Source organism: Rhineura floridana, chromosome 3 (assembly GCF_030035675.1).
Source record: "Rhineura floridana isolate rRhiFlo1 chromosome 3, rRhiFlo1.hap2, whole genome shotgun sequence".
In the NCBI taxonomy this organism is placed as follows: Eukaryota; Metazoa; Chordata; class Lepidosauria; order Squamata; family Rhineuridae; genus Rhineura; species Rhineura floridana.
In genome coordinates this window covers 75,746,871-75,774,646 of record NC_084482.1, presented here as the reverse complement: position 1 = coordinate 75,774,646, position 27,776 = coordinate 75,746,871, and the positions used below count along the sequence as shown (strand labels likewise).

General features: G+C 41.8%; 2 protein-coding genes across 4 annotated transcripts; both read right to left on the bottom strand.

Moving 5' to 3' along the window:
* Positions 1-1,051: 1,051 nt before the first annotated feature.
* LOC133380093 (uncharacterized) lies at positions 1,052-5,651 on the bottom strand. The gene is made up of 2 exons (XM_061616663.1): positions 5,608-5,651; positions 1,052-4,914 (listed from the first exon to the last, which is right to left on the bottom strand). Exon 2 carries the CDS (start codon positions 4,270-4,272, stop codon positions 2,491-2,493), a length of 1,782 nt encoding a protein of 593 aa, XP_061472647.1. The 5' UTR covers positions 4,273-4,914; positions 5,608-5,651; the 3' UTR covers positions 1,052-2,490.
* A 65-nt stretch (positions 5,652-5,716) lies between these two features.
* Positions 5,717-26,653, bottom strand: LOC133380094 (C-type lectin domain family 17, member A-like). 3 transcript variants are annotated; one of them, XM_061616664.1, is made up of 8 exons: positions 26,395-26,650; positions 24,934-25,044; positions 21,457-21,582; positions 18,338-18,463; positions 15,865-15,990; positions 14,879-15,030; positions 14,291-14,400; positions 5,717-6,243 (listed from the first exon to the last, which is right to left on the bottom strand). In XM_061616664.1, the coding sequence occupies exons 1-8, from the start codon at positions 26,477-26,479 to the stop codon at positions 6,114-6,116; spliced, it is 966 nt and encodes a 321-aa protein (XP_061472648.1). In that variant the 5' UTR covers positions 26,480-26,650; the 3' UTR covers positions 5,717-6,113. The 3 variants fall into 3 exon arrangements, with proteins under 3 accessions (XP_061472648.1, XP_061472650.1, XP_061472649.1); XM_061616665.1 differs by lacking the exon at positions 5,717-6,243 and adding an exon at positions 12,161-12,566 and having other exon boundaries at positions 26,395-26,652; XM_061616666.1 differs by lacking the exon at positions 18,338-18,463 and having other exon boundaries at positions 26,395-26,653.
* Between the last annotated feature and the right edge of the window lie 1,123 nt (positions 26,654-27,776).

The following is a 27,776-nucleotide window of genomic DNA, read 5'->3' as shown; positions in this document are numbered from 1 at the left end:
TAATACTGGAGGCATTCAGGAGGCAGCTGGACAGTTGCCAGTTGGGTATGCTTTAAGTTGGATTCCTGCATTGAGCAGGGGGTTGGACTTGATGGCCTTATGGGTCTCTTCCAACTCTACGATTCTACAGATGTCTACCCCAGCCATTAAATTCACTAGATGGCATTTGGTTAGTCCCAACCCACCTCATAAGGCTGTTGTGAGGAAAAAATGGAGAAGGGGAGAGAACCTTTAGCTCTTTTGAGGAAAGGCAGGATATAAATGTCATAAAAATTGAACTCAAACCCCTGCAAGAAATTGTACTTGCTCCAGAGTATAGGCAAAAAATGCTACCCCATTATCCTTTCCCCCGTCTACCTCTCAACAACAGAGTTATGAAACATGATTTGCTGATGCCTTGCTGTAGTTTGATTTTTATTTTTGGCTGACTCGTATCTTTGGAGTTCTATCTTATATGGATTTTGTTTTTGTTTTTTAGTTGTTCTATCTGATCTGCTGGAAGCCACCTTGAATGCCTCCTATGGAATAGGCCCTAGTGTTGTTTCATACAAATGCATTCCTCCATCCTGACGGGCAATGGAAAAGAGCTCTACCATTGCAACAAAAGTCACCTGTAGCTATATATGAGAAACCATGCTCCTAGCACACACTACCCATACATTTTCTATGGTTTTTTTCATAACTATGTAGGACTGAATCCATCAGAATTATTCCATGAGCAGAACTTCTGCTCATTCAGTGGAATTTCCCTTTCTTTCCTTCCCCATGTGCTCCCCACCAAAAATATCTGCTCTGGAGGGTTGGGGGGAAACCCAGAACACATCTGGAGGGGGGGGGACAAAGGAGCACAGGAGGAGAGACAGGAGAAGTTCCAGTGCATGAGTAGAATTCATTCCACTCATGCAATGGATTTGCTGGGTACAACCCATGTTGTAACCGGAAAGCTCAGGTATCAACAGTTCCATTTGACTGCTGTGCCTCATTGAATGAATAAATTTATTTTGGTCCATGACCAGCAGAAATGCCACAATACAAAAGAATACAACGAGGATGACAAAATGTTAAAAGGGGAACAATAAAATAAGGGTTAAAATATAAATCAGGGTCACCAAGGTTAATACAATTAGCAACTAAAAGTTGATTACAAAGAGCTCATTAATTCCTTCCTGCGGGCCATGGCCGCAACACAGAATGAAGCAACCTTCGCGGTAATCCGGGAATCCAGGTCTGCCAGTAGGCGCTGCAAGAGAACCACCTCCAAGCCCGGGTGAAAATCACCCCAAACTGGGTAAATAAATTTACAGTGAAAATCCGAGTATAAGGGGCAGTACAACAATGCGTGCTGTATAGACTCCACCTTCTCAGCTCTGCAAGGGCAAGTCCGTTTGGGCAGGGGAACACCCTTGTACCTACCCTCCAGGAGTGCTGAGGGAAGGACATCAAATCTTGCTAAAGCAAATGCTCTCCTATGTTTAAAATTGGGCAAGTCTGAAATATAATTGACGGGAACAAAGGGTTTCACATTGATGTAACAGGAGGAATATGCAGTGGCCAAGCTCCAATTATTCTGAAGTTCAGTGTCTTTGAGGCGTTGGATTATAGTTGTTTTAGCCTTTGTATAACCTAAGGCCCCGATCGCCGGGAGCGAGAAACCAAGGGCTTCCCATTTTTTTGTCAGTGCCTGCTTCCATTGGGACTGGAAAGTATCTGCCAAAGTTAAAGGGGCCAGTCCCGTGGGCACAAATAGAAGCTTCAGCCAGTAGCTGAATCTATACATCCAGGCTCGGGTCTCGATTGAAAGGGCTCCCAATTCTAAATGTAAGGCCACATTGGGGACACAACTTGGGATGCCCAATATAGACCTCAGAAATTTTGATTGAACAACTTCCAACGGTGTGTAATTACCCCCGCCGCAAATCTGCATCCCATAGAGTAATTGGGCAAGGGCCTTGGCATTGAATACCTGTACAGCTGCCGGCACGTATAAACCACCCTTTGTATATAAAAAAAAGAGAGCAAAGCCTTAACCGTTTTCTGAGCAATCTCAGCAGACCTAGTCAGGTGTGCCTTCCAGGAGCCTGAGGAGTGGAATAATATTCCAAGGTAGCTAAAAGCATCGACTTGGTCAATAGGTTGATTATCAATTAGCCACCGATGCTTGTGTCTTCTTCTAGAAAAAACTAACACCTTACATTTGGCATAATTGATTTTCAAAAGTTCTTCAGTGCAGAATAAGGCAAGTTCTCTTAGTAGGCGACGCAATCCAGCAGGCGTTTGAGATAGGAGAACAATGTCATCAGCGTACAATAGAGAAGACACATGTCTCCTCACCAGATTAGGGGGGTGAGAATTTACCACCAATAATCGTTTAACCAATGGGTTAATATAAAGTTTGAATAAGGAGGGCGCAAGGACACATCCCTGTTTTACTCCATTAAAAGTTGGTATTGGTGCGGACAAATGTCCAGCCTGATTACATCTGACCCTTAGCTAGGTCTTCTCATACAAGCAGTGGATTAAACAGAGCAGGCATCTGTCCATATTTGTATCCTTTAATTTCTCCCAGAGTCTTTCCCGGGATACTAGATCAAAAGCTGATTTCAGATCAATAAAAGCAGTGAAAAGTGCTCCCCCCTTGGGAGAGGAGTACTTTTCAACCAAATGCTGGAGGACAAGACCCTGATCCACGGTGGAGCGACCCGATCTAAAGCCAGCTTGTTCATCAGCCAGAAGGTTTTCATCATCCAGCCAAGAGCTCAACTTCTCAAGGAGGTGGCTAGTATAAAGTCTGCTGATGACACTAAGAAGACTAATAGGTCTGTAATTTGATGGATCCGCTCTTTTACCTTTCTTATATATGGGGACAACAATAGCCATCTGCCAGTCATCAGGAATACAGATTGATTGATCTATGGCTGTAAACAAGGCTGCCAGGATAGGTGCCCACCAATCTAGATGTTCTTTGAGAAATTCCGGGGGGATGTTGTCAACACATGGCACTTTGCCCGTCTTTAGTTTATTAATGAGCGCGGTTATCTCACAGATGGAAACTGGGGGCCAGCTGGGTAAGTTATTGAAATCGTCCCACAATAAACTATTAGTATTGTAGCTCTTGGCAAAAATGCCAGCAAAATAGGATTCCCATTTGCTGGCCGGTATATGATATTCAATACATGGCGGAACAGACTGCCATCCTCTGGAAACCAGCCTCCAAAACCTTCCTGAGTCTTTTAGTCTGGAGGCATCTATTAATCTTTGCCAGGTTTCCCTTTGGTGTAATTTCTTTTTCTGTTTAATTAAGATTTTATAGCGTCTTTTGATATCTAGATATTCTGCGGGGAGTGCTGGTAATTCAGAAGTTCTATATCTCCTATAGATGTCCATAAGGGTATTCTTCAGTAAGACACAATCCTGGTCAAACCAAGGCTTGGACACGCTCCCGATGGCACAAGATCTTATCTCCTTTTTAAAGTTTGGGGAATTATTTATGGATCTCAACAAATCCTGAAACAGTATACAGATAGACTCTGGGGCAGTTTGAGATGAAAACCTGTCCCTGAGGCTAAGTATGTCTGCAGAATAGAGAAATTTAGAAATCTTATTGGCTATAGTGGGAGTCCACCTAATACGGGCAACTCTTCTCTCCGCTGCTAGATTGTGCAAGGGTTCACAAGCCAGTAGTAGTTTCTCATATCCCAGGTTAAGTGTGAGAGTCAGGGGGAGATGATCGCTCTCATCCCTTATATCTGTGTTACATCTAACAACATGCTGCAGCAGGTTCGGTGAAACCATAAAATAATCAATAGTGGATGTCCCATGGCACGTTACATAGGTGTATTCACCGTGCAAATCTCCCACCACGCCTCCATTTAACACAATCAAGTCAAGAGCATGGGTCATCTGTAGTAGGCAAAGGCCAGCAAAATTACAACCTTTGTCCTTAGATTGCCTACAAGGGAAGGAGGGAGGCAATTCCACTGTTGGAGGGACTAGCTGGAAACGTTCATATAAGGCTTCATCATTAACCCCGGTCCTTGCATTAAGATCCCCCGCCAAAATAATATGAGCTAAGGGATACTTGGTCATAAGGTTGATAACATACTCCTGCAACCTAGCCCATAGCTCCCTGACTGATTGTTTTTTAGTTGCGGGGGGGAGGTAAGCATTAATCACCACAAAAAGATCAGTTTGCAGGGTGAATGATACAGCAAGTGCTGTATCCTCCAGCCCCTCTATTCTCTTCGTCGTTAAACCTAATTTAGTTGAAATCATGGTTACTAAGCCACCTTTTGGATGGCCGCCTTTAATGCTTGGGACAGCCTCATTTGAGTAATTTACAAATCCACTTAGGTGTAGTTCCTCAGTGAGCCAGGTCTCTTGAAGCAATACAATATGATGCTTATTAAGGAATGCAAGGAAGTCAGGGATAAAGGACGTATTGGACCAGCCCACCACATTCCAGGAGATTATTGATAACAAATCATCTGACCGAAGTGCCTTGTGTCAGACCATGGAACACAGTACATTACCTACTGAAGATGAATTAGCCCCAGGATGGCCAGGAGGAATTTGTAAGGAGCCTATGTGAGCAGAATTATCCGGCATCACATTTGGGACATTAGGTGTAAAGGAGGAGGCACCTGCTGTGCCTCATTATCTTGTTATAATCATGGTCACGCAGATGTTTTTGATCTCACTCTGCACTTGATGCTTCCAGGCATTGGTCTGACCCATGCTCCCCTGGAGAAATGTCAATGGTTCACAGAGCTTGGAGAAACGTTAGTGGTTCACAGATCTATCCTTGCAGGATCTGTTGCTGATGTTGGCTTGCAATCCTTCTTGCATGAATAAGGCTCATATGGATTGGTAGATGTGTTTATTAAAATCATAGCTGGCTGGCATCAGTAGGAGGTTCTAGAAGGTAAATGGAACAGAAAAGTACTTCTGCTTGGGATTTTAATATTTCGATTTTTGGGGAGGTCATGGGTTCATACACCAAGAACATGACTTCCACCCAACAATACTGTTAGCTAAACAGTCACCTTTTAATATAGATTAATGTTGATTTTCCTCCAGTGTGTCTGATAACACTTGTGATGGTTCATTCTTGGGAGTGATTTCTTAACTCTGTTAGCTGCTTTTCACCCACCAACACACATGCACACACACTACTATTTTGCTAACATAACAAAAAAGATTCAGCACAGAAAAAAAGTATTTTGCAATTGCTTGGGCTTGGCTGTGATAACAGGTGCTGCCCATGCACTTGCTAGTGCCACAAAATTTAATTTGCAAATATTGTGGGTAAATACTGGTCAAAAATAATATTTTAGTGGGTGAGGTTGCTACTAATGTGTCACAACTGCCCCACCTCAGCCTACATGTGCAGCAGCAGCAGCAGCAGCTGCTGCTGCTATTAACATCTTTCTGTGGTTTTGCATCCCAGAAATATAATTTCCTCCCTTATCTGTGGGAAATGATGAAAAGGGCCCCCCATGTGTCTCCCATATACATGTGCAAAATAGTAATCCCCCTCACGGGCACATGTGCTCACTCACAGTGTCAGAATATGTGTTCATGCTCACACAGAAACACAGATTTACTCACACGCATTCTACTACATTTTCTGGAACAGCAGCATTCAGCAGCACCTGCACCAAAACAGACATTTGAATATGTGCATATACAGAACACACAAATTCTCCCAACACAGCAGCAGCAACAACAGCAACAAGTTTAATAACAAATGCAACTTAAACAGGTTTAAAAGTAGAAGCCTTTGTACTCCATGCTTCAGAAGAAATGGGCAGTCAATTTGCATAAGGCTTGTTCAACATGCTTCAAAGTGAAATTGAATGTTTGTTTGTTAACCCTAAGCAAGAAGCAAAATTTGCAGTCAAGCATTCAAGAGGAGAGTCCATAAAATCAAAGGACGGAAACAGATGAGGATGTCTGCTCTGCGGTGCTAAGTTCAAAAACCTTTTTAGAAAGTGATGTGCACATGTCTATTATTACAGCCAAAAAACTCAGTGTACTACAAAATGTCCTGGGATATTATAAAGGCAAAAGTTTTCCCAACGTTGAATAAAGTTGCTGTGTAGACAGGAGCTTGACTAGCATTTCTTTTTGCAGATCCAGTATTCCTTTAAAGAACACAGTGCATCATTCCACTTCCCGTTGAAACGTAGTGTAGCACAGTCCTCACGATGCCCAGCGTTATTTGGTTCTCCAGCCCCCCAGAAGCTGATGGTGGCAGTGAAAAGGTGAAGTTCAACAGCAGGGGAAAAAAAAGGTTTTAAAAAACAGATAGTAAAGATTATATGTGCCATAAACACTGGGGTAGAAAAGTCAGAGAATTCTGTCAGAAACTGAAATTGGAGTGGAAATTGCCACAATTCACATGTTCACCCAAAGTCAGGAATAGAAATCACATAAGAAAAATAATTTAGATTTCAGCAGAAGGTGAAGTGCAGCAGAACGGAAGCAACACTGATTGCTATGAACACAGGATGGGATTAAAATTGCTGCTTCCTTAAATTCCTACACTAAGGGCAGCCATATTTCCCCACAGTATTTCCCCTGAGAGTAATGGAGCATTAAGTCCCAGGGGAACTTGCTGAAGGTATGATCAAACCATGTGGCAGCAAGGAGCCCCCTGCACTGGCTGCTCAGGATGTAGGCAGCTGGAAAGGCCAGAAGCAGGGGATGGAAGCAGCACATAAACCCAGGACTGTCTGGCATGTGTCTTTTTATAAAAAAAGAAAACTGTGTTTCCAAGTGGATTTTTAAGGATTTTCCATTAAAAATCCACCTGGAAATGGGAGGGAATGGATTTAATTCCCTCCCCCCCTCTAAGAACTGGGAGGGACTGGAATGGCTCCATGTATTCCTCCCCATATCAAAAACACACCATCCTAAACCTGAGAGGTAAAAGCACAGAAATTCAACACCTATGTTTCACCACCACCACCACTTCTGTTTCAGTTGGACTTTTTGTACTAGGAGGGAAAAGAACAGATGGAAGGAGAGAAAGCACAGGGCAAAAGGATGATGATGTTATATGGATGCCCCATAACCTGTAATGAACCATGGAGAAGGTACCAAAAAAAGAGAGGTCTGTCTGGAAACACCTATGTAATATGGCTCTCTTCAGAACTGGAGAACTTGGGGGGAAATTGCAGTAGATTCAAGAAGTACTTTGTAACAGTCTTAATCAACTTATGAAATTAACTGGCTCAAGAACAAGGTGATACTGAGCTCACGTTTGGAGGCAAATCTGTGTGCTTGGTGAAAGTGATAAGTCCAGAAGCTATTGGGAGTAGAAAGGAAGCAAACTTTGATCAAAAGAACACTGGCTCATGATTTATGTAGGTCTTAATGTCTGCTTTAAAAATAGAAATGTCTCTGCCTGTCTGAACCCTATAATAGAACATAAGAACAGAAGGCTTGGCAAGGCTTTGGAAATGGACTGCCTTCAAGTCAGTCCCAACTTATGGCTACCCTATGAATAGGGTTTTCATGGTAAGCGGTATTCAGAGGGGGCTTACCATTGCCTCCCTCTGAGGCTAGTCCTCCCCAGCTGGCTAGGGCCTGCTCAGCTTGCCACAGCTGCACAAACCAGCCCCTCCTTTGTCCGCAACTGCCAGCTGGGGGGCAATTGGGCTCCTTGAGACTATGCAGCTAGCCCACGGCTGCACAGGTGGCAGGGCATGTAACCCCTGAGCCACTCACTGTGGGGGTGATCTTTAGCTGGCCCTTTGCACCCAGGAGACACCCAGTATTTTAACTTTTTTGCATCTCAGGGGAAAACGTTTGCTTCTGTGAGTGTCCCTTAGTTGGTGGCAGGGCAGGGTCTGGGAGGTAGTTAAGTGAGAGAGATTATGTTTGCTGGCTGAGTGGGGGGGAGTTGCACTTGGTTTGATGTGCAAAGATCTGAGTAGTGGCCTCTGCCTCCCTCTCCACCTCCCTTACCAGCGGAGAGACCACTATTACTATCTTATGGATAAAAAGAATTATTCTACTATCTCTGTATGTGTGTGTTTATTTTTAATGTTGTTTTAGGCTACTTAGATGTGCAGCAGCCAAGGCCAGCCCCTTGTAGGGTTTTTTTTAAAGTAACAAATGTAATTGTAGTGATTACTTTTGAGAAAAAGTAAAGTAATCAGTTACTTTCAGAGCAATTGCAAATGTAATGGTAATTACTACTTTTGGGGCCATGTAACTGTAATTTATTACTTTTTAAAAGTAATCTTCCACGCTCTGATTATTATATGCTCATATTTCATAAACTGAAATGCATTTGCTTGTCTTCCATACATCAGCAGATGTAAATCTTTCCAAACAGTTTATAGTCCCTCAGCCCCTATTTGGTCACCACCACTCTCTCACTTTTAAAAGGGATTAGAAAAATGTACAGAGGGTCAGTATCTCAGATTAGCTAAACATGACTACCATATGCTGGAAACAAATAAGTTAATGGCTATCACCAGAATTACCTCCTTGTGAACTTTGACAAACAGTTGACAGACCATTGTTGGAGACCAAATGTTGGTGGACTTCTTGATCATTAATGTTAGATTTTGTGAAGAGAAACAGGATTTGAAACCTCAAAGCTTCTGCTGTGTACAGGAAACCCAAATATTACCACCAAACTGATGTTTCCTGATACTTGAGACCATTAAAAACTCTCTCTCTCTCTCTCTCTGTGTAATATATACATATACACATCTTCTAGCAGCACACATGACCACCCTGCTATTATCACAACTTGTGATAGCAAGTCCCACAAGTTAGTTGTACACTGTGTATGCCATGAATCTACTGCCCATCAATTTCATTAGGAGTCACAGATTTCATTAGGAGAGTTAACGAGAAACGGGGGAAATGCCTCTGTCTTCTTTCTCCACACCATTCCTGATCATGTAAACATCTATAACATGATCATCCCTCATGGAGTTCTCTTTTTCTTTTTCCCCAAATCCCCAGATAGCCCAGGGATAGAAAAACTGAAGCTAGGATGGCCACTTACACATTACCCCCAAAAGCGAAATGCATCACCAAAAAAAGGTAAAAAGGGAACACATATTTGCATAAAATCTGCATATGCTAATTCTTACATAATTCATACACATTTGGAAATAATTACTACAACTTAAATAGAAGTACAGTAGCACATCCTACTGGGGAAGACTACAGCCAGGTGACCTGTGTGCCTGCTCAGTTTGTTGTCCAGGTGCTAGCTGCTGATAAGCACCTTCAAGGCCCCTCTTGCTCTCCCTTCTTAGGTCTCTGTCTTTGAATTGAACACAGACTGGACAGCTATTCAAATAGAGGACTGTTCTCTGTTTAGGACCTTACCTTACCTGTGGCCCTCCTCATGTTGTTGGATTCCAACTCCCATCAGTTTCAATCAGCATGGCCAATGGGCAAGGATGATGAGAGTTGTAGTCCAACATCTTGTTGGGCCACAGATACCCTATCCCTTCTTTACCTTTGCTTCTCAGCTTTTTCTGTGCTTTTGGAGACACAGACAGTTGACTAAGGAAAAAAGTATTGGACCCTTTTATCCCAGCTCAATCACTGAGATAATCTGCAGGAGTGGATTTGGTTGTCCCGCAAGTTATCGAGGCTCATTTAACATAGATTTGAATTGAGCCTTCAGTGTCTTCGGCCCAATTCTCTGGAATGCTCTGCCAACAGAGATTCAGCAGGTGCCTTCTGTTTTAACTTTTAAGCGCCTGCTGTAAACCTTACTGTTCCACCAGGTTTATGCAGGCACTTAAGAAGATGTCTTTTTGCAATAATTGGCTTTTGTGTTTTTTTGTACTATTAATGTTTTTATTGTATGGCTGTTTTTTTTTAACTTGTTGTAAACGACTTTGATGTTTTTAACAAAATAACAGTATACTGTACAACTATATTTATAAATGAATAAATAAAGATCTTACAAGTTTTTAAAAGGAAAATGAGAAAACAGTTACTCTTGATAATTTACTGTGTTACTGTTATGGGGCTTGTCCACAAGGGAGCATTACTTCTTACTAAAGACACTGTTTTTACCTCAGTTTTCTATTTGCAGCATCCACAGTAAGGGCTCAATGCTAACTGCAAACACAGTATTTTCTATTCACACTGGGAAGGATCAATCACACAGTTTCCTAATGACCATGTCCTCTAATTTAACATTTCCACTCCCTCTGGTTTCTTGACTACTGAGCATGCTCAGTTTGTTCTACCAGCTGCAGTAGGTTTCATTTTTTTAAAAAAAACTACCTGAAAGTGTGATTTTTTGTGTTTTCAGTGGTATAATACAACTGAAATACAAATCTTTGTTTGAGCAAAGTTATGCTTTTGCACGCAAGCTAGGGGGAAAAGAAAAATATGGCACTATTTGCAGCAATATAAAAAGGCCAGCAGAATGGAGAGCAGCTGGAAGTTGCTTGTCTGCCTACAGGAAACGAAATGAAAGAAGGGAGGAGGAGATAGTGGACGTGGAGAGGGGAACAATTGACACACCCACCTAAAAGCATCAAAGCAAAGTGTCTGCAAGCACTAGAGATATGGAGTGAAGAAGTATTCTCTTCCCTTTTCGTATTATCAGAGGATTGGGTTAGTACGGATTTACAGGGGGGAAACCACATAATAGCTTCTATTTGTCAGTAACATCATGTGAGCCTTGCAGATTAAAAGGAGATGCGAGTAGCACCAAACACACAACAAACCATTGTGTAGATGAACCCATGCTGTATGAAACATTAATTGATACAAGGGGAGAGGGGTTCATTTTAATTTGACCAGGCAGAAAAGAAAATACGGTTCAGCCCTCCAAGGATTTTCCATGAATCCTAGCTTTCATACAAACATGACATGCCCTTGGAAAATGATAATCGCAAAGAGCCAAATCATGACTCCATGGAAAGTTCTCAAAAAGACAAGACAGACATGGGAAGTATCCATACTGAATAAGCTATAGTGACATGTTTAATTTTGGCATCAAGAACCCTGGAAAGGAAATGGAAATTATGGCAGAAAGGCGAAGCAAATGGGTAAAAAGTACTTAGAAAATGAATTTCGTGGGACACCCCACCCCTGATGGAAATATATCTCTACATTTTTGCAGGCAACAATCCCCCAAACTAGGGTTTAAAATCTTTGCAAAATTTCCTGCAGTTTTTTTGTGGGGCATGATACATTTAAATGAACAACTGTAAAATAAAATGTTGTACTTAGTGGAAGAGTGTGCAACTTGTGTCCCAGAAGGTTCAGAATGACTGGAAGAGACCCACAATTTACTGAAATAATTTGTGGCAGCATCATGGAAAGATTCAGAACAGCTGGTGCAAAATGTGTGTAACATGCAGGGAAAAACAGCTCCTAAAGCGTTGAGTCCTGATCTTTCTTTCAACCACGTAATATATATATATCAACACTTTCTCCATTCAGCTTGCTATCAAAACTATGGAACAATCAAACAATGCACCATTAGGGTATAATTGGTAGGGCAAAACATTATGCATCCCCTCCCTTTCTACCATCAGAAGTTTTCACAGATCTTGCTTTTGCATGTGCATTCCATTTTCACTCCATGGGTGCTTCCAGACTGTCCCTATTTCCAGGTGGGATTCAATTACATACTGGCAAAGTCAGATGGTACAATTAAAGTTGATTGGTTGGCACTCTTGCCCAGCAAACCCATTCCCCTCACCTACCAAAAAAAGCAAACTTTTTCAATACAGAAAGTTGCTAAGAAATGCACCAGAAAGTGTGGGATAACCATTGCTTGATGCAATGTTGTACAAACTCACCACAAACAAATCAGAATGAGTGCTCAGTAAACAGCCAATGTCACCTAACCTCCCCACAAACTTCGTGCAAACAAATCATGATGAATTCTCAATAAACAGGTCACCTGGAAGTGACCCATGTAAAGAAATTGGAGAGGCAATGCATGGACATTTCAGAGTAATTGCTTTTAAGAATAATAGCAGCTCTACATAGAGGAAGATATTTTCCTTATTTGGAAGCATTAAAGAAAATGTGTATACACAAAGCTAAAGAAATCAAAATTAACATATCCAATTGTCTAATAATTATCAATCCTTTTTCCACAAAGACAAAATTACCCAGGGAAATTCTGTCTTTGTAATGTATATAAATAGTGACATTTTAGTTTCCGTTTTAATTTCTCCATTTCAAAATAACAGCACTCTAATAAAAGCATGCTCATCAAATATATTTTCAATCTCAACTGCAAGATGAGGGAACTTTTTTTTCATTTTTCTCATGATTCTAACACATCTACCAATCAGCAAAGTGTAGTCCATGATACAAGTCCCCTTCCACCTTGAGATTTCACATGCTTGCAACTACAATGCACTCCTTTCAGTATATGATCTGGTGCAGGGTTTTTCATTACCCAGGTAATAGTAAACACCTGGTCTTCTAAATCATTGTTCTTCAACTGGTGGGCTACGAGAGACCAGTAGAGTTTTTACCTACTCAGCGAGCGGAGGGGGGGGGGAGTCCTTTGTGATGCCAAAAATGATGCCCTTCAGAATTCTTGTACTCTGTGGGGAGGGATGAACTCTTAGAAGCTACAAGTGAAAACCTCACACTTAATGAAGTAATTGTATCTAGGTATTGTCTTCTTCCAAAAAGCTGAGTCTAAGGCAGCTGAGTTTTTGTCTGCTAAACTTAGTCTTTTTAACACTCTCAATTTCTCTTTTATTGAGTTTACTGCTTACATACCATTAAAAAAAAGCATTCAAGCATATGGACATAATCAATGACATAATTTATTATCATTAGTGTCTGTTTCTTGCTTGTTCTATTTTGAGCTCATGTTGGCCTAATTGAAAAAAATGGAAATGGACTGCCTTCAAGTCAATCCTGACTTATGGCAACACTATCAATAAGGGTTTCATGGTAAGCGGTATTCAGAGGGGGTTTACCATTGCCTTCCTCTGAGGCTGAGAGGCAGTGACTGGCCCAAGGTTACCCAGTGAGCTTCATGGCTGTGTGGGGATTCGAACCCTGGTCTTCCAGGTTGTAGTCCAACGCTCTAACCACTACACCACACTGGCTCTCATGTTGGCCTAATTAGGCACTGTTTAGTACAGGTGTGAGGAACCTTTGGCCCTCCAGAAGTTGCTGAACTACAACTCTCATAATCCCTAGCAATTGGCCATGCTTGCTGGGGCTGAAGAGAACTGTATAGTTCAGCAACATATGGAGGGCCAGAGGTTCCTCACCCCTGGTATAGAGTAAAAAAATGTGTGCCAGAATTCTTCTCCTGAAAACATAAAGCCTCACACGTTTTTAGCAATTGTTCTCCTCAGGGGTAATTTCTATATGAAATGGCCCATTCAACAAAGAGATGCAACAGCTCACAAAGACTGAAACTTTTTGGTGTGTGTATATTCTTAGATCTATAGGGCCGTAGACTTACTGCAAGGATAATAGTCTAGTATGATCTATGTTCCAGTAACTAAGAACATTTGCTTTATGCAATTTCAATCTAGATTTCATAATGTACTTTATGGATCCCCAGTATGGCCCCAGCATCCCTACCACATTCTGCACAATCTATTGGAACAAATTATTGGACTAGGAAGTTGGTAAGTTTCATGGGGCACAAGGGCTGACTAATATTAGTTGTTACAAATAACTGTTCTCTTATACACCTTAATAGCAGCCATTGATGAATTCTGATCCCTATTTCAGTAGCTAGCTTTGGGGCAAGGGAGGGGTACTTGGTCTTGATTCTGTAGGACAATGTAAAGCAAATGTATGTATGCACAATGTCTTTCAGTTGTAATTCATTTTATAAATATTTAAATCCAGGTAACTTGGCAGGCCTGCTATTACACTTTCTAACTTGTTTCCATTTTTACTATGTAGTTGAGATAGAATTGGTGGGTTGATATTGAATTCAGATAGAACTGATAATTCTCAGTGAGCAATTATGGGCAACAGTTATGTGGTAAACACAGCCCCCTCATTCATTTGATTTTGGCTCCTCTCTGGCCCAGATTATCTTGATCACCCATGTAATTTGTTGCTGTAGGATGCATCTATGGACAGTGGCACTGATTAGTTTATTATGACATGGGCCTTTGAAGTTATGCCACCTTATTAGATACATGATGAAATGTTTCAGCCCTGAGATCAAGAAACCTTCATTCTCCAGATATATTCTGAGAATATCTGCAGTTCTTCAGTGCAATCTCTCCCACATAAATGGGCCATGACAGACATTTCTGTTAAAATAACTTAATGGGGAATTACTTACGAGAGAGAAACACGACTACCATCCAACCAGAGCCACTCCCCTTCCTTGTTGGTATCACTCAGGCCAATCCAAAACACCTGCTCATTGCCAAGATGTTTTACCAAAAAATTCTACATGGGGAAATAGAGAAGATTGAGGTCTCATCTATAAAAATGTGAAACGTGTTGTCTTCAGAAATGTGCTACTTTGATTTATGGTGGAGTTACACAATGAACCAAGCAGCAAGGTTTACAGATAATAAGGCAATTCCCATCATGTGGCACAGTGATATATCAGGGCAGGGGTGGGGAACCTGTGGTCCTTTAGATGTGGCTGAACTCCAACTCCCATCAGTACAAGGGATGATGAGAGATGGAGTCCCAACAATCTCTGAAAGGCCACAGCTCCCTCACTCCCATTTTAGATGAACCAAACTGAATCTATAAGATGGAAGATACAGTTTGCTGTGTTTAAAGATGAGCCGGGCACTTTTCTTGAACATCAGGTCCATACAGAATGACTATTCTGTACTGAGCTTGTGAATACATGCTCCATTGTTCTCACTTGTCTTATTAACAGATGACAAGCAAAATAGAACTAAACACTTACATGTTCCACCAAGCTGTTAACAATGAGCAGGTAAGCCCCTTCTTTCTCACAGTCTTGCTTGGCATCGAACCAGGCTTTTAGTGATGTTGAAAAGAAGTAGCAGCTTTTCTCAAATCTTAGCCAATTTTGTGGGCAGGTAGTACAGGACAGCTCTGGAAGAGTAAAACTTTCCAGATAAGAAAAAGAGTGCTTTTCCTTCCTTCACCTTCATACATGACATTATTCCTTTGTGGAAAATACATGCAAGAAATGGTCCTTATATGGAATTGCCTAGGCATAGTTCTTATTCACTCATTGCTACGACTTCCTCTTTCCCCACCTTCCTGGATAACCTCATGCCTACCATGAGAAGTCAAGTACATCCTGCTGGTCCACACATTAATTCCACACACACACACTAACAACAACAAGAAGCGTTCCCAAGTACCAGAAAAAATATACAAGGTGGACACACCATGCTAATTGTTTCTTGTACAGACAGTACATCCACGCATGCATTCACCACACATATACAGATCACAAACCCACAAATACTCACTCACTTTCTTTCTCTCTGCCAAAGTGTGGCTTTCCCTCTCTCACACACAGATCAGACGTACATACCTACCTCCCCCCTCTCTTTCTCTTACACCCCCTCCCCCCTCCTCCCTCCTTGATTGGCATATGTCTCTGGTTGCCAAGAAAGGCCCTTGTGGGTGCCCACCCAACTTTTCCCACTTTAAAGCAATGTAAGCTAGTGACCATCACTATATCTTGTGGCAGTCACTTCCATCTTAATTACATATATTTTCTGTTATGATTGTACTTAAGGGCTGGTAGCCTCATCTGTACTCCTCATCAGTTCAGTGGGACTACAGAATAAGATGAAGAAACAGAGACGTACAAATTGATGTAATTAATACAATCACAGCTACAACTTCTGGCTCCATCTACTGGCTACTTGTTTTTCTGATCCTGTCATTAGTATTGCGCATGACATCCCTCACCTGTGAAGTTACGAAACTCTTCCAGCAGCTGTATCACATCTTTGGCTATTCTGCCAGTCTCTCTTTGCAGCTCACTCAGTGCTTCTAGTGCAGAGGGAGTCAAATTCCCTTTTGCCATCAATTCAACTATGGAACAAAGAAGCCAACAGAATCAGCAGGTGAATTTCACTGTGATCTCCCAAGATTTTCTTCCAAGTAGCTGACTGACATATGCACCCCCCTTCCTTCATCAGTACCCACACCATCTTTCATTTTTACAGCTTGTTCATACATTATAGTTCAAGACTGTCTAGCACTGTCCTATATTTTTGTTTAAGGCATGTGAACAGGAGTCCCATATCTGGATGATGATGATGATGACTTGTTAGTCACTTGTTACCCAAAGGTCTCCAAGTGATTTGCAACACATTTAAAAACAAATTCATTACACTATTAACAAATTCACACAAAACATTAACAAATTCATGCAAAACACCAACAATTCAATAACCCATACAAAAACACCCCCACACACAATGGCTGTAGTAAGGTACTCTTACTTCATAGAACTGTTACCTACTTGTATGTTTATGGAATTTATATCTCATCCTTCCAAGATTTTCCCAGAATGACTTACAATGCAATAAAAACTACACAGTAATAAAACACAAATTAAAAAATTGAAGTAGCAATAAAATAACAGCAAAACCAGTGAACAACACCTAAGTCAAAACTCTCACTGTTGTACATTCCAAATGATGGCGTGTTAACACGCAGTTACTTGAACAGAGTACTTTACAGTACAATCCTATACATGTCTGCTCAGAAGTAAGTCCACTGAGTTCAGCGAGGCTTATGCCTAGATAAGTGTGTATTGGATTGCAACCTTAATATATCAGTCATACACATACTATGTCATGTTTACTCAGATGTCTTTCTCTATTTCTCTATATATAAATAAAAATGCACACTCTGAATCTGTCACACTGCAGTTTACAGCCCAACAGACACGTGGCGCTGTAAACTATATTGCAGAATGGAGGAGGGAGGGGGCAGCTGGGAGCAGCTCAGGAAAGCCATGGATAAACATTCCTGACAAGCTGCTCTAAAAGGGCAGGGGGGAAAGTGTGGCCCTTAGCCAGCTCTAAAAGGGAGAAGGAAAGCAGGGACTCTTAGCCAGGTCTAAACGGGAGGAGGTAAGTGGGGGGCCCTTGGCCAGCTCTAAAGGGGAGAGGGAAAGCAGGGGCTCTTAGCCAGCTCTAAAGAGGAAGGGCCAAAGTGAGGACGCCTTAGCCATGTCTAAAGGGGAGGGGAAAATCAGGGGGAGGCTTAGCCACGTCTACACCCTGCACACTAACTCATTAGACCGGCAATGGGGAACCTTTTTTGCTCCCACTCTGTGGATCAACTTTGACAGGTGTCAGTCATGTGACATTACAGTTATGTCATGTGATTGACATTATGGTTGTCCCATCCACCTGTTAAAGTTGGCCCAGAGGGTGGGAGCAAAAAAGATTCCCCACTCCTAGTTTAATAAGTTTACCAGGAGGGCACTGGCAAGGTACAGGGTACAGGGATTGATGAGGGGTTGGGGCAGAATTGTAGGCAGGGTTGGCAAGCAATACGAGCAGGGGCAGAACCTGTAGTAAGAGTATAAGAACATAAGCAGAGCCTGCGGGATCAGGCCAGTGGCCCATCTAGTCCAGCATCCTGTTCTCACAGTGGCCAACCAGTTGCTCATGGGAAGCCTGCAAGCAGGACCTGAGTGCAAGAGCATTGTCCCCTCCTGTGGTTTTCAGTAACTGGTATTCAGAGGCATAACACCTCTGACCATGGAGGGAGAGCAATAGCCATTATGGCTAGTAGCCATTGATAACCTTATCCTGCATAAATTTGTCTAATCCTTTTTTAAAGACATTCAAGTTGGTCGCCATCACTGCCTCCTGTGGGAGCGAATTCCGTAGTTTAACTATGTCCACTGTGCCCCACTGAAGGGTTGGCAAGGATAAAGTTTGAGCTTCATCAACCCTCAATAGTTCTGCCGGACTACAGAAGAAGATAAGAATAATGCTATTTATTTATTTATTTATGGCATTTTTATCCCACTTTTCCATTATTCAGTGTCCAAGCAGCTTATATAAGACCATAAATATTACTATTAGGCCTAACATTATATTCCTTCCAGCTCCTGGGGAAATACAGAGCCAAGACCATGAGGTCTACAAAGTCATGTAAAGCAATCATGCCTATATACGGTGGCAAGGAGAAAGAGAGGGCAGGTCTCTTGTACCTTTAATTGTTGTGTGACAGGGATCACGACAAGCTACACGTTGATGAAATTCACTCTTCTACACTCCTACTAAAGGTGCAAGAGTCCTGTTCCCCACTTCACTTGGGCACCCTACCCCTATAGTCTCTAATACCATTTACTGGCCATGGATGTTCTGATCATATTAGAGGTACTTGAACAGTATCCATGCCTGGAATCTCTCACCTGTGAAGCTGTGCAACTCTCCCGTCCCTTGTGCTACATCGTTGGCAATTCTACTATTTACTCTTTTCAGCTCTGCCAGTTCTTCTAGTACAGAGGGCGTCAAATTCCTGTTTTCAGTTAGAGTAACTAATGGGTAGAAAATGCCAACAGAATTAGCAGGTGAATTTCAGAGCAGCACCTGAGGTTATCCTTCTGAGCACTGACTGACATCTGTGTCCTTTCCTTCATGAATGTCTACCCTCTTTTTAATATTTGCCTCTTCATACATTCCACTGCAAGATGGAACTCCCCATACAGGTATCCAGCCCTACATTATCCCATAATTGTATACAAGTATGTGTTTTTGGAATTTATATTCTGTCCACATTTTCCCTCAGGGTATCTTACAACACAATAAAAATGACAATAGAGTAATAACATAAACATAAACTTAATGAAGCTAAAACAATAATTAAAGGATCGTAAAGATCAAAAATAAAAGTCTTCTTGCGGGATATATTAATCTTGTACATTCACAAATGACTTTGTATAATGTGTAATTACTTTTATATGAGTTGTGTACAGGGTATTTGGTGGTCATAAAGGGTATAGTAAAGTCATGTACTCTGCAGTTAATTATGCATTGTATTAATTAGTACTTATGTTTGTATTGAAGGGTTTGAAGGTTTCAACTCTTAGCATTAACCATCCTCACCAGTTCTACTGGATTACAGAAAAAGACAGGAACTCTTTTAATGCTATTTAAGACATTTAAATAAATAATTATTAATAATTAAAAACAAATAATTTTAATGAATTTTAATCATGTACTGTCCAAGACAATTAATGTAAAACTACAAGTACTAAGAATAGACCTAACATTACATTATTTCCTCCTGGGAAAATACAGAGCAAACAGAGAGTTCTACTACTAGATTATGTAATGCAATCACATTCATAGCCTCCTACTCCATTTGCTGGCCAGGATCTTGTTATATTATTGTCGGCTTGCTTTGAAGCAATGCTGGATCACAATTGGGTTAAGGGGCCAGAAGGATGCTGACTCTGATGTTCCTTACTGGTCAGCGGAAGCCAGAGCTTGTTAAAAGTTGCTTTCTTGATACCAACATCTGTCTGGAAAGTTGTGAATAAGAAAAGTCATCAGAAATTTGAGAAGGGTGACACTGAGAGGAGAAGGTGATGAGGGTGTGGTTGTGTGAGTGTAGTTCAGTTCATCTGCACAGTAAGGCCACATTCACACCATATGTTTCAAGCACTATTATTCCGCATTAAACAGTCATTATATCTTCCCCCTGCCCCGAATCCTGGGAAGTGTAGTATGCTAAGGGTGCTGAGAGTAGCTAAAAGAACCCTATTTCCCTCATAGAGCTAAAATTCTCAGAGTTTCCTGGGACAAGGGATTGACTGTTAAATCCACCAGTGTAGTGGCAAATTCAGAAGTGCAGGGTTCCTTCATGACAGTCATGCCACACCACCTCACAGCCATGCCCCTTTTCCCACTTTTCCTTGTCTCCGTTGCTCTCCCTGTCATTTTATGAGTCCACATTTCACTACGACAGACGTTCCCAGGAGCCAATCAGCATAAAAGGGGAGGCTGTGTGTTAGCTACTGAGAAGAGTCTTCTCAGTGGCTGACTCACCTCCTGTTACTCTGATTGGCTTCAGTCAGCGTGAAAGGTCAAGAACTCTTATCAGTGGCTAACACATTCCCTTTTCATGCTTATTGGTTCATACATAGAGACCTGGCTGGGACCCTGCTCCCCCCCAAAAATGGGTATTTGACCCATACAACCCCAAATAACTACACTCCTGGTTAAACCACTCAAGAATTGTAGCTCTGTGAGGGGAATAGGGAGTCTCCTAACAACTCTCAGCACCCTTAACAAACTACACTTCCCAGGATTCTTTGGGGGAAAGCCATGACAGTTTAAAGTGGAATAATAGTAATTTAAATGTGTAGTGTGTATGTTACATAAGAGAAACTATGGTTTAACATGAATTGGAAGCTCCCAGAAAGGAGATTGCAGCTGCACTGCTCCTCGCTGCTCCTGCTGCCACTACGTGGCATGATTTGGTTTAGAACAAATCTTGGTTACAGCTCATGGTTTGTCTCAGTAAAGAGAGAAATTCAACTGAGTTCACGTTTAAAGTTGAACCTATCAAATGCACACTTTCTGAAACAATATGAGAACTGGAACACAGCCATCCTTTGAAATTCACACTTCATAATTATGAAATTCACAATTATGTCACAGTTCTTCAACCAATGTTTGCAAAAATGCATATATTGGGGGAGAGTGTGCATAAAAATGAATACATGAGTGAAAACAACACAAAAATGCATTATATTTGAAGACATTGTTTACCAAGATGTGTACATTAGTCAAAACTGCATATAAAAATGTAAATGTACTGCCTTCAAGTCAATTCCGACTTATGGCAACCCTATGAATATGGCAACCACTACACCACTAAAACTGCATATAAAAATGTGTTTATTAGGAAAAATTCACACTAAAATGTTGAAGAATTTTCTTGTAAATTGGTGCAGGGATGTGCAGAACTGAATTTAAGATACTGAGAGAACCAATATTGACAGAGTTGTCTAGTCTGGAGTGAGACAAACCAAGAGTCCAGGTTTGGACAACATGCTAAGCCAAACCATGGCTTTGCTCGCAGAGGTGCAGCAGCAGGAGGACTGGAGGAGGAGCAAAGCGGCAGCAAACTCCTCTCTGTGAACCCGCATGTCTGTGACCGCTAAGCCATGGTTTGGCTTAGTATGTTCTCTCTCTCTCTCCCCCCCCCATATGTGTGTGTGTGTGTGTGAGAGAGAGAGAGAGAGAATAATAAAAGCAGTCTTTACACCTTGGAATGTAGGCATCTTTCTCTGGGGATCTGATGTGGAGATAGAAGGTCTCCTACCTTGCTAGTTTTATATGACTTTGTCTCCATTTATGCTCTGTTTGTGTATTTGAATAAATCCAAAATGCTACCAAAAATGGCAAAAGTTTCAAGTGATCTGTCCTCCCAAAGGAAGGCAAGCCCAGATAGAGCTGCCATGGAGCTTCTTGTTGTTTGTGGATGTGGGAATGCCTAGTATCACTGTATGGTGTCCCTCACCTGTGATGTCATGTAGCTTTCCCATCACTTGTGTGACTTCTTTGGCAATTCTGCCATTCTCCCTTTTCAGCTCAGTCAGTTCTTGTAGCACAGACGCCGTCAAATTCCCGTTTCCCCTTTGAGCAACTAAGAAATGCAAAATGCCAACAGAATTAGCAGGTGAACCTCAGTTATCCTTCTGAGCAACTTACCAACATGTATCTCATTTCCTTCATAAATGTCCACACCCTTTTTTAAATTTAAGGCTTGTACATACATAAGAGTATTGCATACCCCTGTACCTGCATTATCTTATAATTTTTATATTTCTATTTCTATTTTGAGTGCATTAACAGTTGAATCTGAAATTGCAGTTTGATGTAAAATCAAACTGATTACAATATGTTGCTACTTCAGGAATGACTCTAGCTGTTGGAAAAAAACAAACTTAGCCTGCCCAAGATGCATGTTTTCAGCCTGCTATGTTTAAACCACTTCATTTAAGGCAAGGTGGGCATGTTTAATTAAAAACATAAAGCACACTTAGAATTTTGTTAGAATATATTTCACCTCCCACTGTTTTATTTTCTGCAAAATGAGACACTCCTGATGTCCACTGGAGGCTATTCTGCAGAATAGTCAGTGCCATTATTCCACAATTATGTTTGGAGATTTTTAGTGTAAATCTTGCAAAGTGTTGCTGTACTTCACATAGTCACAGAAACAGATGCAAAAGAAAATGATTTCCTTTAGGAAACTTCACTAAAATTGCAAAGGAAATCAGACATATTTAAAGTGACTATCTGAACTATGTCAGCTATCTTAATAATGTTGCTTCCTCCCTGCTAAAACAAGATCAGCACAGCACATGTCTTGTTTCTATTATTTGGGCTGATTGCAGATGTTGCCACCACTCACCATATGCTCAGAGGCACATGTTACCAAATTCTTCCAACCTCCATAGGACATGGATTGGACTATGAAAGACCAACCCAAATTCTGTTTGCATTTTGACAAATTTGTAGGGCAGTACAATATCTCAGAGAGGAGGTCAGGTCTCCTGCTACCCTGGTGCATTCACTATAGCTGCCCAATTTCCCTGCTTTTTAAAGTAGGATAGAAATATCTGTGGGCTATAGGTACATTCTTAAACCGCAAGGTTTTTTGCCTATTAGTGAATTTCTCTGCTTTTTAATCCAGGAGGTAAGAAATGGGATCCTGTGCAAGTCTGCAGAGAATGGATTGATCATTTGCTTGCTTATTGAGTTCAGTGGGATTTACTCCCCTGCTATCATGCTTAGGATAGGTGAAACTGACCACTGGAAATAGGGAGGGGGAGAGGAGGAGGAGGGAGGGGAGGAAGGGCAGAGAGCAGGAGGAGGATAGGAGCAAGAACAGGTTTGGACATTTATCCCCTGCTATCATGCTTAGGATAGGTGAAACTGACCACTGGAAATAGGGAGGGGGAGAGGAGGAGGAGGGAGGGGAGGGAGGGAGGGAGGGAGGAGGGGGATGGGAGCAGGAAGGAGGGGGAGAGTAGGAGAATGACAGGTTTGATCATTTGCATATTTATTGAGTTCAGTGGGATTTACTCCCGTGCAATCATGCTTAGGATAGGTAAAACTAACTGGGGGGGAGGGAGGGATGGCTGGGCAGGGAAGAAGGAAGAGGGGAGGGGAGGGGAGGAAGAAGGGAGATGAGATGGGAAGGAGGGGAAAGCCAGGTCTGATCACTTGCATACTTATTGAGTTCAATGGGATTTACTCCTATGTAATCCTGGTTAGAATAGGTAAAACTGACCATGGGGGAGGAGCAGAGGGAGGGGAGAGAAGGAAGGAGAAAGGGAGGGGAGAGGAAGGAGCGGGAGGGGGAAGGAGGGGATTGGAGGGGGAGGCAGGTTTGATCATTAGCATGTTTATTGAGTTAAATGGTATTTACTCCCATGCCATCATGCTTAACATAGGTAAAACTGACCATGGAGAGGAGGAGGGAGGGAGGGGGAGGGGAGGGGCAAGAGGTAGGGGATAGGAGGGAGGAAAAGGGAGGATGGGTTTGATCAATTGAATACTTTTTGAGTTCAATGGGATTTATTTCTTGGCAATCATGTTTGAAAATGGAAATGGACTGCCTTCAAGTTGACCCCAATTTATGGCAACCGTATGAATAGGGTTTTCATGGTAAGTGGTATTCAGAGGTGGTTTTACCATTGCCTTCCTCTGAGGCTGAGAGGCAGTGACTGGCCCAAGGCTACCCAGTGAGCTTCATGGCTGTGTGGGGATTTGAACCCTGGTCTCCCAGGTCATAGTCCAACACTGACCTGGGAGAGGGGCAGGGAGGGGACGAGGAGGGGGAGGGGAGGAGATTGTGTGGGTGGGCACTGGGCAGAGGGGAAGCCCCTTTCCTTTCCAAAAGGAGAACATTGTGAACAGTATCATTGCTTTTCAGGGTTTCCCCCACCTTTTTATTCTACAGCAGGCACATCTAGCCTCCCACCCAAATTTAAACCAAAGCTGTCCCTGGCCACATCCACACCAGACTATTTCACTCCCAAAGAATCCTTGGAAATGTAGTTAGTGAAGGGTGCTGAGAGTTGCTAGGAGATGCCCTGTTCCCCTCACAGAGCTTCAGTCAGAGTGGCTGACTGTTAAACCACTCTCGCCACTGCAGCTCTGTCAGGGGAATAGGAGTCTCCTCTCAGCACCCTTCACAAACTACACTTCCTAGGATTCTCTGGGGGAAGCTATGACTGTCTCACATGAAATCAAAGTCTGGTGTGGGTGTGGCCCCCTGATTAGCCAAGCCAAGCAGCTGTGAGTCTGGCTTTTAGAATGCTGACAGTTGGTTCTTACTGAGCATGCCCGATATTATCATTGAGTTCACTGCAAAATGTATTAAATTAATTAAAAATCAGCCAGGCATTTTTTTTACTTTTAACCTGCAGAAGATGAAGGTCAGAGTATGGGGAAAGGTCAGTAATAGGATGACAGGTACTCTGTGAACATGGCTGATTTTCAATTAATTTCAACAGATTATGAGAATTCTGACAGAAAAGAAGTTCAAAAGTGGTCTGGTTTTTTTCTCTCTTTTTACATTTTGAACTCTTGATTCTCTCTGATTGTTTTGTTTATTGCCATGAAAATTTACAGGGTTGTTAAGCAAGCGTTTCTGAGTTCAGGACTATACATTTTATAAGGTTTTGTTTTGAAATGAGCTTATGGGAAGCATCAGAATGGCATGGGGGTATTTTCAATTTAACATTGCAGAATGTGAAAAATCCACGCTGACTACAGTATAGTATACAGCCACTCTCGTGGCTGTACAATGTTAAGGTGCCACAAATCACTATCAAATCCTCCTTCACATTAAACAGATGCTCCCCAAATCATCAATACTTTTCTGTATATGCCAAACAAAAGATTTTATTCTGGGTGCAAGTGTTAGCAATAGGCTAGTGTTCTCTCACAAGGTTGGCATTTTTTTTCTTTCAGAATGACTTACAATTTTTGAGGCTCTGAGAAAGAAGGGCTATAAGAAGCACCCAGCCAATGCCCAGTATGGTGCAGAAGATAAGAAAAGACTTTCCTTGGATGAACTGGGGGATATGGAGACCTGTGAAAGACAAAGGAAATAAATAAGAATCAGCGAAGGGGAAAGAGTGGATGATGAGAAGAGAGAGGGAGAAAGGGCAATTTTTGGACTGTAGCTTAAATTGACACAAACATCTTTCAAAGTTCATAAGAGTGGCCGCTAGGGAGGGCTGTGGAACTTACTTGGCACCAGCATCACTGCAATTTATGGGGAAGCAAGGCGGTGGGGAGGTGGACATGGTGTGAATGCCCTGATGGGGGACCTTACTCGGTTGAAAAATACTCCATTTATATAGGAGAAGCAAAGTTAACTTTGATTGACTGTTATAGAATTTATATAACTACATATCTCTAGTAGTCAAAGTACTCTATATGGGGGAATTAAATTCAAAGTTGTTCAAATAACTGTCCTTCCTCCCTTTAAAGTTAGTACATTCTGTAGGATGTTAAGGTCCCAAGACATAAATCTCAAAACAATAAGAATCACCCTACCCCATTCCACTCCACCCCAAATGTAAAAAGTTAGAATTTGAAGAATGAGAAAAGAAAGCAAATGTAAAATTATGCGGATGCATGAGATGTTTCGCAAGCTGCAATAAGAGGAATATCAAATTTCCATCAAGAATAACATGGAAGTGGCACTGATCTCTGAAGAATAAATTGAAATTTGTTGCTTGATGGCCAAAGACAAGCTCGGGCCAAGTGGAACTGGGCTGATTTCCCATGCCAAATTGTTCTTAATATGCTACTATTGGTAAACTCAGAGTGAGTGAGGGTCAAATTAGATGTGCAGTTAAATACATAGCAGGCAGCTAGGTATCTTGTTCTTCCTTAACTAATTACAGACACAGGCAGAGGAGCCCAGTTCTCACTGTGATGGAAGTGCACAAGAAAGGCAGGCCCATCCCTTCACTTTCCCACTGAGATCGGCGTGGAGATCATTCCCCCACCCATCTTGTGGGGCTAGGACCCTTAGAGGAAAATCCCCATTGGTACCAATTCCTTTCTTTTTTTCCTCCTAAGGCTGTTAGCTGCGAGGAGGGGGGGAATCTCCATCCTGATCTTAGTATGGAGTGAAGAGACCTTCCCACATGGTACCTTCACATTGAGAATTGGGCTTCCCCAGCCCTGTAATTAGTTAAGGAAAAGCCAGATGCATAGCTGCCTGCTATGTATTTAAGTTCATGTCTAGTTTGGCCCTCAGAAAGATGGTACCAGTGAAGATTTTTCCTCCTCTATGACACCATTGTGGCTAAATCCTTTTTAGGCAAGTCTTCAACTTTCTCTTTCCTTTGCTGAATTAATTATGCTAGTGTTAACCTCCTTGCAAGTGTGCTATACATTCCTTCCCCGCCCAGCTCTGGTGCCATACCTCTTTTCCAAGGTATATGGTTATGTTCCTCCACCGAAAATGTCTCTTGCTCTGAGTAGTCGCATTCGGTAGATGAAGTTTCCATTTGCTCAGCTGTACAGGAACCTTTGAGGACAGTTTTTATACCACTTGTTCTGGGATAGCTGTGTTAGTCTGTTAGAGCAAACACATGAAAAAAATTTTCTGTGATACCGTAAAAAAACTATTAGATTTATTGTGGCATGGCCTTTCATCTACTGGAGACACTTAACTATATGCCTTTTATACCAAGGAGCTGCTGGCATTTCAGTGCAAGAATGAATGACTCAACATTTAATAATACTTCCTGTATTCAGTTTTGTAAGGTTGGGAGCTTTAGCTGTGAGACTCTGTGCTTGATTGCTTGAGAGCTTTCAATACTCCTAAAAACATAAGAACATAAGAAGAGCCTGCTGGATCAGGCCAGTGGCCCATCTAGTCCAGCATCCTGTTCTCACAGTGGCCAGTGGCCAATCAGTTGCCTTGGGAAACCTGCAAATAGGTCCTGAGTGCAAAGAGCACTCTCCCTTCCTGTGGTTACCAACAACTGGCATTTGGAAGTATACTGCTTCCAACTATGGAGGCAGAGCATAAACATCATGGTTAGGAGCCACTGATAACCTTATTCTCCATGAATTTGTCTAATCCCTATTTTAAAACCATCCAAGTTGTGTCCATCACAGCCTCTTGTGGGAACAAATTCCACAGTTTAACTAAGCACTGCATGAAAAGTACTTTCTTTTGTCTGTCCTGAATCTTCCAAGATTCAGCTTCATTGGATGGCCATGAGTTCTAGGGTTGTGAGAGAGGGAGAAAAACTTGTCTCTGTCCACTCCCTTCATGCCATGCATGATTATATACACTTCTATCATGTCACTTCTTACTTGCCTTTTCTCTGACAAAAAAATCCTAAATGCTGCAAACTTTCCTCATAGTGGAGTCACTCCATCCCATTGATCATTGCCCTTTTCTGAACCTTTTCCAACGCACAATGGCAATATGATATCAGCAATTTTATTTTCAATACCTTTCCTAATGATCCCTAGCATACAATTTGTCTTTTTTACAGCTGCTGCACACTGGGTCAACATCTTCATTGAGCTGTCCACTACAACCTCAAGGTCTCGTTTCTGGTCAGTCACCACCAGTTTAGACCCTATAAGTGTTATATGTGTATATATGTACTTATATGTATATAAGTGTCTTTTTGCTCCAATATTAATAACTTTACACTTGTTTACACTGAATTGCATTTGCCATTTTACTGCCCATTCACTCAGTTTGGAGATGTCCTTTTGGAGCTCTTCGCAATCCCTTTTTGTTTTAACAAACCTGAACAGTTTAGTATCATCAGCAAACTTGGT

Bases quoted from the DNA above. Each gene is read 5' to 3' on its own strand.
- LOC133380093 (XM_061616663.1), bottom strand. From the start codon at position 4,272: ATGATTTCAACTAAATTAGGTTTAACGACGAAGAGAATAGAGGGGCTG.
- LOC133380094 (XM_061616664.1), bottom strand. From the start codon at position 26,479: ATGGAAACTTCATCTACCGAATGCGACTACTCAGAGCAAGAGACATTT. The intron at 14,401-14,878 runs GTAAGTGTTTAG...TTCCCCATGTAG, and splicing joins TTAACAGCTTGGTGGAACAT to AATTTTTTGGTAAAACATCT. The intron at 6,244-14,290 runs GTAAGTAATTCC...TGCCACCATCAG, and splicing joins GGTAGTCGTGTTTCTCTCTC to CTTCTGGGGGGCTGGAGAAC.